Source organism: Hemiscyllium ocellatum, chromosome 6 (assembly GCF_020745735.1).
Source record: "Hemiscyllium ocellatum isolate sHemOce1 chromosome 6, sHemOce1.pat.X.cur, whole genome shotgun sequence".
Lineage (NCBI taxonomy): Eukaryota > Metazoa > Chordata > Chondrichthyes > Orectolobiformes > Hemiscylliidae > Hemiscyllium > Hemiscyllium ocellatum.
Window position 1 is genome coordinate 15,128,666 of NC_083406.1, and position 12,075 is coordinate 15,140,740.

The following is a 12,075-nucleotide window of genomic DNA, read 5'->3' on the forward strand; positions in this document are numbered from 1 at the left end:
TGGCAAATCACTGCAGTTCATCTTGTGGATTGTACACACTGATGCCACTGTGCATTAGTGGTGGACAGAGTGAATGCTGATAGCTGTAAATGGGACGCTGAACAAGTTTACTGGTTTGTCATGGACAGTGTTGAATTTCTGGAGCACTATTGGAGCAACTCTCATCTAGGTTTGGGGAAAGGTCAGAGATGGTTAAAAGGAGATGTTGCTACAGGGTGACCTGTATTGAGAATGGAATATCAAAGATGTTCATCATTTTAAAATGTTCAACGATAAGGAAATTGAGCTGGGGTGGCACTGTTCATAAAGGATGAAATCAGTAAATTAATAAGAGATGATCTTAAATCAAAGGATCAAGATGTAAAATCAGGTGGGGTGAAGTCAAGAAACAGTAAGGGCTAGTAAACATGAGTTGTTGCTTATTATTGACCACCAAACAATTGTAGTAATGTTGGGCACGGTACAAATCAGGAAATAAAGTTGCATATCGTACAGTAGCAATGGATGACTTTCATTTGTATACAGACTGGGTAAACCTAATTTGGTCTAATACATTTGCAGAATGCTTGTAAGATGGGTTTTTGGAGCAATACATTTAAAAATCAACTCAGAATTGGGCCTTTAGATTTAGTGTAAAGTAATGAGAAAGGGTTAATTAATAACCTTGTTGCAAAAGGAGCATTTGTGAAATAGTGAACATAATATGACAAAATTTCACATTCAATTTGAATGTGGTATCACTCATTCTGGAACTGGAGTTTTAAATCAGATCAAAGGAAATGATGTAAATATGGAAGGGTAAGTTGGCTATGGTGGATTGGGAAATATACTGAAGGATTTGATGGTGGACAGGCAAAGGCAAATATTTAAAGAAACATCACAATCTGCAATAAATGCATATTCCCCTAAGGCACACTTACCCAATGAAGAAGGTAGAATAATCATCTCTGGCCAAAGATACCAATGTATACATTACATCAAAGGAGGTGGCTTAAAAGAATACCAAACAAAGCAGCAAGTCTGAGGGTTGGGAGCAATTTAGAACTCAGCAAAAGATAACCAAGAAACAAACAGACAAAATAATATAAATTTTGTGACAAAAATAAGAAAGGACTGTAAAATCACCTTTTGGTATATGAAAATGAAAAGATTAGCTAAAACAAGGGTAACCTCATCATAGACAGAATCAGGCAAATTTATAGTGGAGCTGGGAAGATGGCAGAAAAACTAAACAAATTAATTTTATCTGTCTTCATGGAGGAAATGTGAAAAATCTCCCAGAAACACTTGGCACACAAGGAATTTGTGAAACTGAAGACTAAAAGAAATTAGAATTAGTAGAAGTAGTATTTGAAAAATTACTGGTTTGCAGATTGTTAAGTCCCCTGGACAAGACGAGCAACATCTCAGAGTGTTGAAATAGGTGGCCATAGGGATAGTGATTGCATTTGTTTATCTTTCAGAATTCTACAAAACTATTTAAAAAATGAGGGAAAATGGAGAACTACAGAGGCATTTGTGCAACATCTGTAGCAGGAAGAATGTTAAAATTTATTATAAAGATGTGATAGTGGACACTTATAAGATCATGGTACAACTGGACATTGTCAATATGGATTTATGGATTTATAAATCTGTTGGGAGTTTCTGAAGATGTAACTTGTAGTATTGGTAAAAAGGAACCAATAGATGTGCTGTACTTTGATTTCGATACAACATTTGATGAGGACCCACATAAGTGAACAGAATTGGAGAACATGGAATTGGGAGTAATATACTCCTACGGATTGCAAATAAGTTAAGAGAAAGCAGTGAGAAGGAATAAATGGGTCACTCTTAAGATGGCAGGCTGCTACAGCAAGGATCAGTGCTAATTAAAAGTATTTTTTAATCAATCAATCTGTTCAGACATTTTATGATCTCTCTCCAGGCAGGTGGGACCTGGGCCATCTGACCCAGAGGTAGGGACATTACAATTATGATGCGAGGAAGAGCGCAAGGATCATAGCTGTTCACAATCTATACATAGGACAAAATGTAACATTTCCAAATTTCACTATTACACAAAATTAGGTGAGAATGTGAGTTGTGAGGAAGAAGCAAGCAGATTTTAAGCAGACTTGCACTGGTTAAGTCAAGAGAGGAGGACATGACCTTCACTGTGAAGAGTTTGTGCAGAGAAATAAAGATGGCTTCTTGCAATTGTGACTGTATTGACTTTATTGACACTGTAACTATGGTATTGGTCACCTTATGTGAAGAAGGATACATTTGTAAAAAAAGTGATGCAACAGAAGTTCATGCGACTAATCCCTGGATGGAAGAACTATCTTATGAGGAGAGAGTGAAGAATGTGAGCCTGTACACCCTAGAGTTTCAAACACTGAGGGGGTGATCTCATTGATTAGATTAGATTAGATTAGATTACCTACAGTGTGGAAACAGGCCCTTCGGCCCAACAAGTCCACACCGACCCGCCGAAGCGCAACCCACCCATTCCAATCTTAAACGGCACAACGGAGTGGGTATCAACAGGATATTTCCACAGGTTGGTGGGTCTAAAGCAAAGAGACACAGTCTCAAAATAAGACCTAGGCTATTTTAGACTGAGAGGAGAAGGCATTTCTCCATCCAGAGGGTGCTGAATCTTTGGGATTCCCAACTAAATGAAAATTTAATCAATGAGCATGCTCTAAACAGAAACTGATAAATACCTGGATACCACCAACATCAATTGGAGGTGCCGGTGTTGGGCTGGGTGTACAAAATTAAAAATCTGGTCAACCTGGTTTTGCATGATTTTTAACCAATATCAATGTATATGGAGAAAGCACATGAAGTTGACGTTGAGGTAGATGATTACCCATGATCTAACTTAATGGCAGCACAGACCTGGATGGGCAGAATGTTACTTTTCTGTTCCATGTTCATCTGAGTATTCCCCCACACTTCTAACTTGTGGTTTGAGACTGTGAACAGGTTTCAAAAACGTTAAGAAGCGAGTTAATCCCTGCAGAATTCCTCGCTACCAAATTGATATTGCAGGTTTTTTTTCAAATGAAGAAGTTTATATTTTCCATAAACTGCTTTCCTTAACAGACTTTGCCAACATTCATGAGTAAAATTCTTCCCCATCAATAATCATCACAGCTGCTCATGGTCTTTTAAAATCAATATCACAAAAAGAACACTGAGTAACTTTTATCAATGATTTCATGATGAGAGAGCTGTTTTGATGACTCTACTAATAATTTCTCAGAGAAACTGATATTCAGTGATGCAAAATACACAGGGGCTTCAAAAATGGTCCTCCACTCTGGGAGTTTTGTTAAAATGTCTTCAAACTAATAGATTTCAGCAGCAAGTCCTTCATCAAATCTCACTGAAGACAAACAGGATATGTCACTCACCACGTTGTAGTAGCTTTTGCTGATTGGAGGAGTTTCAAATCCTTTTGGAGAACTTTTCAGAGTTGCTGACTTTGGTGAGACTGGCTTCTCTGTGGAATGAATCAGTTGTCAAAGTTTTTAACCAACAAATATCATAATGTTTAGCTCACAGCACAAATTGTCATCTGAAACCCGGCCAATCCATACCTCAGTTAAACAGAAATGTCATTCATTTTCCTTAAAATTAAAACAAAAACACAGCAAGCTTCCACAATCAGAAGGTGAGGGTGCGGCAGAAGGACAAATGTGGGTTAGAATAGGAGAAGGATGGAGAGAACCTACAAGACCTCTCAAGGCAACTGTACCACTCACAACTCTAATGAAGAAGATGCCCAAAGGGTCATGAGCAAGAAAATGGAGCCCCACTCAAGTTCTTGTTTTTCCTATATTACAAGCAACCAACTTTACTGCTCACCTCTATACTGTCTCTTTAAAAACACCAGTGACCGGACATAAAGTCAGCAACTTAGCTGGTTCTAGAGGACCTGATATCTTCCAAGTGTTATTTCAACTGTGTGATTTGATAACATAACACATTATGTGTGCCTGGCTTATTTTTGCATCTATTGACAAACTGAACAGCCACTCTTTGCTTCACACTTTTAGATTTGGATCAACTATCGAGTCATAGAGATGTATAGTATGGAAGCAGTTCCTTTAGTCCAACTCTTCTATGTCGACCAGATATAAGTTTAAATAAGTCTAAGATCCATTTGCCAGCATTTGGCCCGTACCCCTCTAAATCCTTCCTATTCATATACGAATCCAGATGCCTTTTAAATGTTGTAATTGTACCAGCCTCCATCACTTCCTCCGGCAGCTCATTCCATACATGCACCACCCTCTGAGATACTTGAAATCAAACAGCAGAGACAGTCGGTTGTGAAGATTCATTGCTGGGTCAGACAGCAGTGCAGGTTTATTTTTCAATTTGATACGGTTCCCATGTGGTCACTACCTTTGACACTCTTCCCCCTTTTTAAAGTGTCATCGATTTGATTTTTTTTCTCCAAAGTTCCAAAACAATGCAACAGCTTATAAAATAGTAATTACTTTTTCTGGAATTCAACGAAATCAGCTCCAACACTGAAAACACCTTTAAAAAAAGAGCAGCTCTTACAGCCACAATATTTTCCCATCCTCCATCTTGAATTACCCAGAATCCTTCACAAGTTTCATAAAAGTGGATGTGGAGGTGCAGCTGATTCTGACTGACAGTATTTTCTGGTGAAAATCCTGTGGTAAGATCACCATTCAAGCCACCAGACTCAGAAGCCTGTGAAATAGTAACCTGAAATTTAAGGTCAGACCTGTTCACAGGTGATCAGTGACAACATCTTTGTCCAGACCAGACTGTACTGCTTTCTGAATGTATGAGGATTACTCTATGCAGCAGCTGCCCATTGATATTCATGACAGTGTCTATTTAAATCCTTTTTTGTAACACAGACACTACTGGCAATAAGTGATGGCTTGGCCCATTTCTAACTGCCCTGGTGAAGATGGTACTGATGTTCACCTGGTTCAGGTACCCCAGCAACAGTGCTGCTAAGAAGCAGGTTCTCAGATTTAGACTTCATAATTGAAAATGTCCAACATAGTAAACTGTGATTATAATCTCAGTTTCAGTGCATTGAATTAGGAGTTGCAAAGAACAGGGATGGCAAGGCTGCTGCACTGCCAGAGGTGCCATCTTTGACACTCGGAAAGATTAGGTGACTGGACAAGAAGCTTGGTATGTGCAGTGTAACAGGTGGAAATGAGAGGCTCTGTACTTTGGACGTGATAATGAGAACTCAGTCATTGAGTCATAGAAATGTACAGCACAGAAACAGGCCTTTCGGTCCAACTTATCGGTGCCGACCAGATATCCCAACCTAATCTAGTTCCTCTTGCCAGCACCAGGCCCATATCCTTCCAAACCCTTCCTATTCATATACCCATCCAGATGTCTTTTAAATGTTGTAAGTGTACCAACCTCCACCACGTCCTCTGGCAGCTCATTCCTCCACCTTGAGAGTGGGTTTACAGTCTATGGATGAGCAATCACTTAAAGCACAAAATATAATTTCAAATGCCTTTGAATGATCACAATGGGGCTAGAATACAAAAGAGTGCAAGTTATATTAAGTTACCCAAACTTTAGGGATGGAGGAACCCTATCTGGAGTAACGACATTCAGTTGTGGGAAACACATCTCAAGAAGGCCTTGCACGTGATATAGCAGTTTCACCACAATGACACTAACGATAAAAGTGTTGAATTATGACACCAGAGTTATCCCGAAAGGCATCTGATGTGGCGCAACACAAAAAGTTATTGCACAAGGTAGGAGCTCACAGTATTGGCAGTGATGTATCAGCATAGGTTGAGTACGAGTTAACATGAAGAAAGAGAGTTAGAGGAGTAACAATCATGTGGTATTATCACTAGACTATTAAGCCAGAATCCCAATTAATGTCTGGGGATCTGGGTTCGAAACCTTCCACAGCACTTGGGAAAATTTGAATTTAATAAAAAGAATGGTCTGGAATTAAAAATCTATGGATAATCACGAAACCATGGTGATAGCTGAAAAAACCCAGCGTAAGTGAGGACCGCAGATGCTGGAGATCAGAGTCGAGAGTGTGTTGCTGGAAAAGCACAGCAGCATCCGAGGAGCAGAAGAATCGATGTTTCGGGCATCAGCCCTTCATCAGGAATTGAAAAAAACCCACTGATGCACTAACGTCCTTCACTGAAGGAAATCTACTATCCTAAGCCACGCGACTCCAGTCTCTCATCTGGCCTCTGAAATGGCTTAGCAAGCCACTACAGCATTATTATGAAGGTATAAATCAGGAATACATGTGCCAATCATCATAAGCAGCAAATGATAGACAGAGCTAAGTGATCCCACAACTAACAGACCAGATCTAAGCATCTGAATGATGATAGTCAATTAAACAACTCACTGGAGGATGGGGGTGTACAAACATCCCCATCCCCAATGATGAAAAAGCCCAGCACATCAATGAAAAAGACAAGGCTGAAGCATTTGCAACAATCTTCAGCCAGAAGTGCCAAGTGGATGATCCATCACAGCTTCCTCCAGTGCTCCCAGCATCACAGATAACAATCTTCAGCTAATTCAATACACTCCACATAATACCAAGAAATGGTTTCCAGCATTTGATACTGCAAAGGCCACGGGTTACGACAACATTCCAGCAATAGTACTGAAGATTTGTGCTCCATGACTGCTGCTCCCCTAGCCAAACTCTTCCAGTACAGCTACAACACTGGTATCTAAATGACAATGTAGAAAATTGCCCAGATAAGACCTGTGCATAAACACAGGACAAATCCAAACTGGTCAGTTATTGCCCCATCTGTGTACTCTCGATCATCAGTAAAGTGATGAAAAATGTCATCAACAGTGCTATCAAGCAGCACCTGCTTAGCAATAATCTGCTCAGTGACACCCAGTTTGGGTTCTGCCAGGGCCACTCAGCTCCTGATCACATTACAACCTTGGTGCAAGCATGCACAAAAGAGCTGAATCACAGAGTTGAAGTACGAGAGACAGTGCTTGACATCGAGGCCACATTCAAATGAACGTGGAATGAAGGAACCCTAGTAACACTGGAATCAACTGGCGTTGGGACAACTCTCCACTGGTTAGAGTCATAACTAGTACATTAGATGAATGTGGTTGTTGGAGGTCAGTCATCTCAGCTCCAGAATGTCTCTGGAGTTCCTCAAGGTTGTGTCCTAGGCCCAACTACCTTTAGCTGCTTCATCAATGACCTACCCCATCACATGGAAAGAAGTAAAGGTACTCGCCAATGATCGCATAATGTTCATCACCATTTGCAACTCCTCAGTTATTGAAGAAGTCTACGTTCAAATTGAACAAGATCTGGACAATATCTAGGCTTCAGCTGACAAGCGGCAAGTAACAGTCACACCACACAAATGCGAGGCAATGATCATCTCCACTAAGAGACAATCTAACCAACACCCCTTGACATTCAATGGTATTGCCATCACATCCTGGAGGTTACCATTGACCAGAAACTCAACTGGACTCACCACATAAACATGGTGGCTGCAACAGCAGGTCAGAGGTTAGGATTACTGCACGAGTAACTCACATCCTGACTCCCCAAAGCCTGCCCACATTCTACAAGCCACAAGTCAAGAGTGTGATAGAATACTCCCCACTTGCCTGGATGGGTGCAACTTCAACAACACTCAAGAAACTTGACACCTTTCAGGATAAAGTCACCCACTTGATTGGCACATCTGCCAGTATCCACATCCTCTACCACCAATGCTCAGTAGCTGCGGTGCGTACTATCTTCAAGATGTACTGCACAACTTCACCAAAAATCCTTAGACAGTACCTTCCAAACTCACACCACTTCCATCTAGAAGAATAGGGGAAACAGATCCATGGGAACAACACCATCATCTGCAAGGTCCCCACTGTCACCTTTCCGTCACCGTTTCTGGGTCAAAATCCTGGCATTCCCTCCCTAACAACATTGTGCATCAACCTCAAACATGTGGACTGCAACAGTTCAAGAAGGCAGCTCATCACCACCTTCTCAAGGGATGGGCAATTAAAATTGGCCAGCTCACGATGCCTAACTCGCGATGTCATGTGAATAACAAGAAAGATTAATGAGTCATTTTCAGTTTGGAAAGACATAACAAGTGGAGTTCCACAAAACTCAGTCTTTAGGTCCTCGATTATGTACTATCTATATTAATAACTTGGAGGAGAATGCAGATAATCATGTATACAAATTTGTTGACAATACAAAAAAAAAGTGGTGGGGATGTTGTGATGAGAACAGAAGGAATCTGAAAGGGAATATTGATAGTTAGAGTAAGTGGGCAAAAATTTGGCAAATGGAGTTTAATTTAGGAAAGTGTGAGGTCATGCACTTTGGCAAGAAGAATCAAAAGGTATACTATTATGTAAATATATAAAGACTTCACAGAGTCTTTAATGTTTTTGTGCTTGAAACACTAACACTAGCATGAAAGTGAAACAGGAAAACAAGAAGTTAATGGAATTTGTCTTTATTGCTAGGGCTTGCAATTTAAAAAACAGCATAGTCATGTTACACTGTACAGTACGTTGGTGAGGCTGCACCCTGTACCCAGTTTTTGTAGTGATTGTTACAAGTCAGTCAGGTGGATCTCATAAAATATGAGTTCCCTGATTGGGGCTGTTAACTTGGTCCAATCAGGGAACCCTGGCTGACAGATAAGATCAGGAGTGTCAGACATCCTGTTCAATTGGACCTGGCTCTGAGAAAGCTGCATCAGTGCCAAGGGCTGTTGGCAAACAAAGGATGATTTAGTGACCGGATACTTCAGTTTTTCTCCCTATATTTAAGAATGAATACACTGTAATTCCAAAAGAGATTCACTTGGCTGATTCCTGGAACATATTAAGAACAGTTAAACATGCAAGACCTCTAATTCATTCATGTTTAGAGGAATTGTATTGGAGCATACAAGATATTAAGGGGCTTGAGAGGGTAAATGTCGAGAAGTTGTTTCTACTAGTGGGATAATCTTGAACAAGGGACCGTAGTTACAGAATAGGGGGCGTTCAATTAAATCAGAGAGGCAAAATAATTTCTTCGCTCAGTAGGTAGTGAAATGTCTGGAATTTTCTACCTCAGAGTTGTGGAAGTTATATCACTGACAGGACGGAAACAGAATTTTTGAAATAGTGAGAAGTTAAGGCTTCAGGCGATGATGCAGAAGGGTGGGGCAGGCTTGAGGGTGCTGAATGGCCTACTCCTGCTCTGATTTCATATGTTCTTTCAACAAGTTGCATCAATAAAGTTTGCATTCCCTTGAGTTTAGAAGATTAAGGTATGATCTAATTGGGCTATTTAAGATAATTAAAGGATTTGATAAAGTTGATGGGAATTCAAAGTGGAACAGTTTGAGTTGCTAACTTAATCCCTCAAAACTGAGTCAGAAGTACTTGTGATGGCACACAGAAGCAGTACAGTACAGAGGAGTAAGATGATGCATTTCATGATCTGAAGAAGTCCCAAAATGTTTTAGAGAATGAAGTACTTTTCGAAGTGCAATCAGTATTTGACTGCTGCATTTCCTGCATTACATTTGTACACAGAAAGCTCCCACCATGGAAAAGAAAACTAAATACTGGCTCAGGATAATTTGCCCTGCACTCCCTCAAATCGTGCTAAGGATCTTTTACGTCTACCTGAGAAGACACATGGGACCTCAGTTTCTCAGTTCATCCAAAGACAGCATCACAGAAGGTTTAAGTGCAAAACTCTACTAATAATAAATTGGTTTCAATTCAATTGATTACAAAGTAGTCAATTACTGTTAAAAACCCAAAGAATTTGCTAATACTCTTTACAGAAAAGAAAGCTGCCATTCTAATCCTGTCTGGGTCTGTGCATTACGCCTCTGTCGTGACTGGAACATGGGCAATTGGATCTCATTGACTATGAGTTCTCTGATTACAGTTATTAACCTGGGCCAATCACAGAGCCCTGGCTGACAGTTATTATCAGGAGATCTTCATACCTGCACACACACACACAAGAAAAAAAGAAAAATAAATAAATAGGAGGGTCAGGGGTTCTGTAAAAAAAAAAGAAAAAAATGAACAGGTGTGTCAGACTTCCTGTTAAAGAAAAACATAAACAGGACATCCCTTTGACGTGAAGGGCACTGCTTGTCACTGGCCACTCGGGTGTTTCTTTGCTTCCTGGTGGTGGAAACTGAATAAAGATTCATGCACCTTGTGTCTTTCACTGTGTCTCACACCTGTGCACACACAACATGGGTGCTGGGGAAAATATAAGCACTACCGCAGTTAGGCGGTAGTGTGGGGGTAATAGAAAATGAAAAAAATGAAAAATTAAAACAAAATAAACAGGAGATCCCTTTGAGGTGAAGGGCACTGCTTGTCACTGGCCACTTGGGTGTTTCTTGTCTTCCCAGTGATGGAAACTGAATAAAGACTTGTTCACCTTGTGTCTTTAACTGCGTCTCACACCTACACACACACCACATGGGTGCGGGGGAAAAATAAGCACTACTGCAGTTAGGCGGTAGCGTGAGAACAGAAAAAAAGAAAAAAGGAAAAAAAGAAAAAGAAGAAGAAGAAAAAAATAAACAGGAGATTGGGATTTGAGGTTTGGCTTCATTTCCATAAAATCTGGTTGAACGGTAGGTTTTGAGGCCTGGCTTTGCCACTCCTCTCCCCTGTAAATTGCTGTTTCTCTGGATACGGCTGTTAATGTTAATTGCTTATTTGTGAACTCTACTGTTTTATAAAATTAAAAAAAGGAGATTCAGAAAGGCTCCTCCAGTCTTGGGACTGGCTTGGAGCTGGCTGGTCACAGCCCATGAAAATAATGGATGACTTGGTGATGGGACACCAGCCTATGTGCAGTGATTTCATCCTCCTTACATCAGTGTGGTTGACAATTAACTTTCCTCTAACGCAGACCAGAAATCCATCAGTTACGTTAAGTTACCACCAATGATTTAAGACGGTCTAAAACCATCTTCTCAGGGTAACTGATGATGGGATGCTTCTTTTGTAACCTACTACTGATAGTTTGTACATTTTTACTGAAATTGAGCATCATTTAATCCTGCAATTTTTAAAAAAATCTCCTCTGTGCACAAGCTTCCTGTTTTCACCGTTAATATATACTTCCTTAGATCAACTGATGTAAACTGCTGATGTAAACACTTCCTCATAACAATTTCGTTGCAAGCTCAAGACTGCAGGGAGCACTGAAGACCAGGAAAACAAAACTGCTTCCTTTGGAGGTACTTGAATATTTCAGATCTACTTATTACTTAACTTGGCTACTTACCGTTAGACTTTATTTCCCTCACGTAATTGCTGGGGAACCATCCATTTTTGCCATTTAATGTCCCCTCCCACCAGCCCCCTTCCTCAATTCTGGTCACATGGATAACATCGCCCTTGGTAAAGCAGAGTTCATCTTCATTGGTCTGATAAAAGTTGAATTTTGCTCTCACAATCATGTGATGGTTGCTGTTATCAGTCATGTCCTTAAAGAAAGAAGGGAATATTTAATGAAACTGGATTTGTAAAAAGAATTCATTTTGTATAAAAAGTCAACCTCTATAAACCACTGGTTGTACGTCAGTTGGAGGACATGTGTTCAATTCGGAGTAGATCTTGGAGATGATACAGAGGAGATTTATTGGAATGAGAGCCTACAGAGCCACATTGGGAGAATAACAGGGATGTTCTCAGCTCAAACAAATCAGTAAGTCATCTTGAAGATTAAAGTCAAAGTGCCTTTTTAAGTGCAACAAACAGCTAAAAATACAAGGTGAGTAATTAAGGGCAAAACAAAGAATAAGATGTTACAGCCCTGAGGATGCTGGAGCATTTCATTTTTCTAATAGATTCCTAGTTTGTTAGAGGCGTGCACTGCAGGGCATCTTTGAAAAGTTTATTCAAAAGAATTCTCAGCTGAAAAACTTGGGATAATATGTGGGCCAATGGAGAGTATTTCACAAAAGTTCACCCATTAGGAGCTGACTCTTTTATTTTGGGTGCAATTCCTCCTGCAATGATCCCACCCAT

The 12,075-nt window shown here is 40.2% G+C and overlaps 1 protein-coding gene across 1 annotated transcript in view; it reads right to left on the bottom strand.

Moving 5' to 3' along the window:
* LOC132816363 (rho guanine nucleotide exchange factor 7-like) overlaps positions 1–12,075 on the bottom strand; it is a 136,371-nt gene that overhangs the window by 72,132 nt on the left and 52,164 nt on the right. Inside the window, exons 5-6 of the mRNA XM_060825825.1 lie at positions 11,330–11,531; positions 3,411–3,499 (exon numbers count right to left, since the gene is read on the bottom strand). Coding sequence (XP_060681808.1) covers positions 3,411–3,499; positions 11,330–11,531 — 291 coding nt within the window. The remainder of the gene's footprint in view (positions 1–3,410; positions 3,500–11,329; positions 11,532–12,075) is intronic.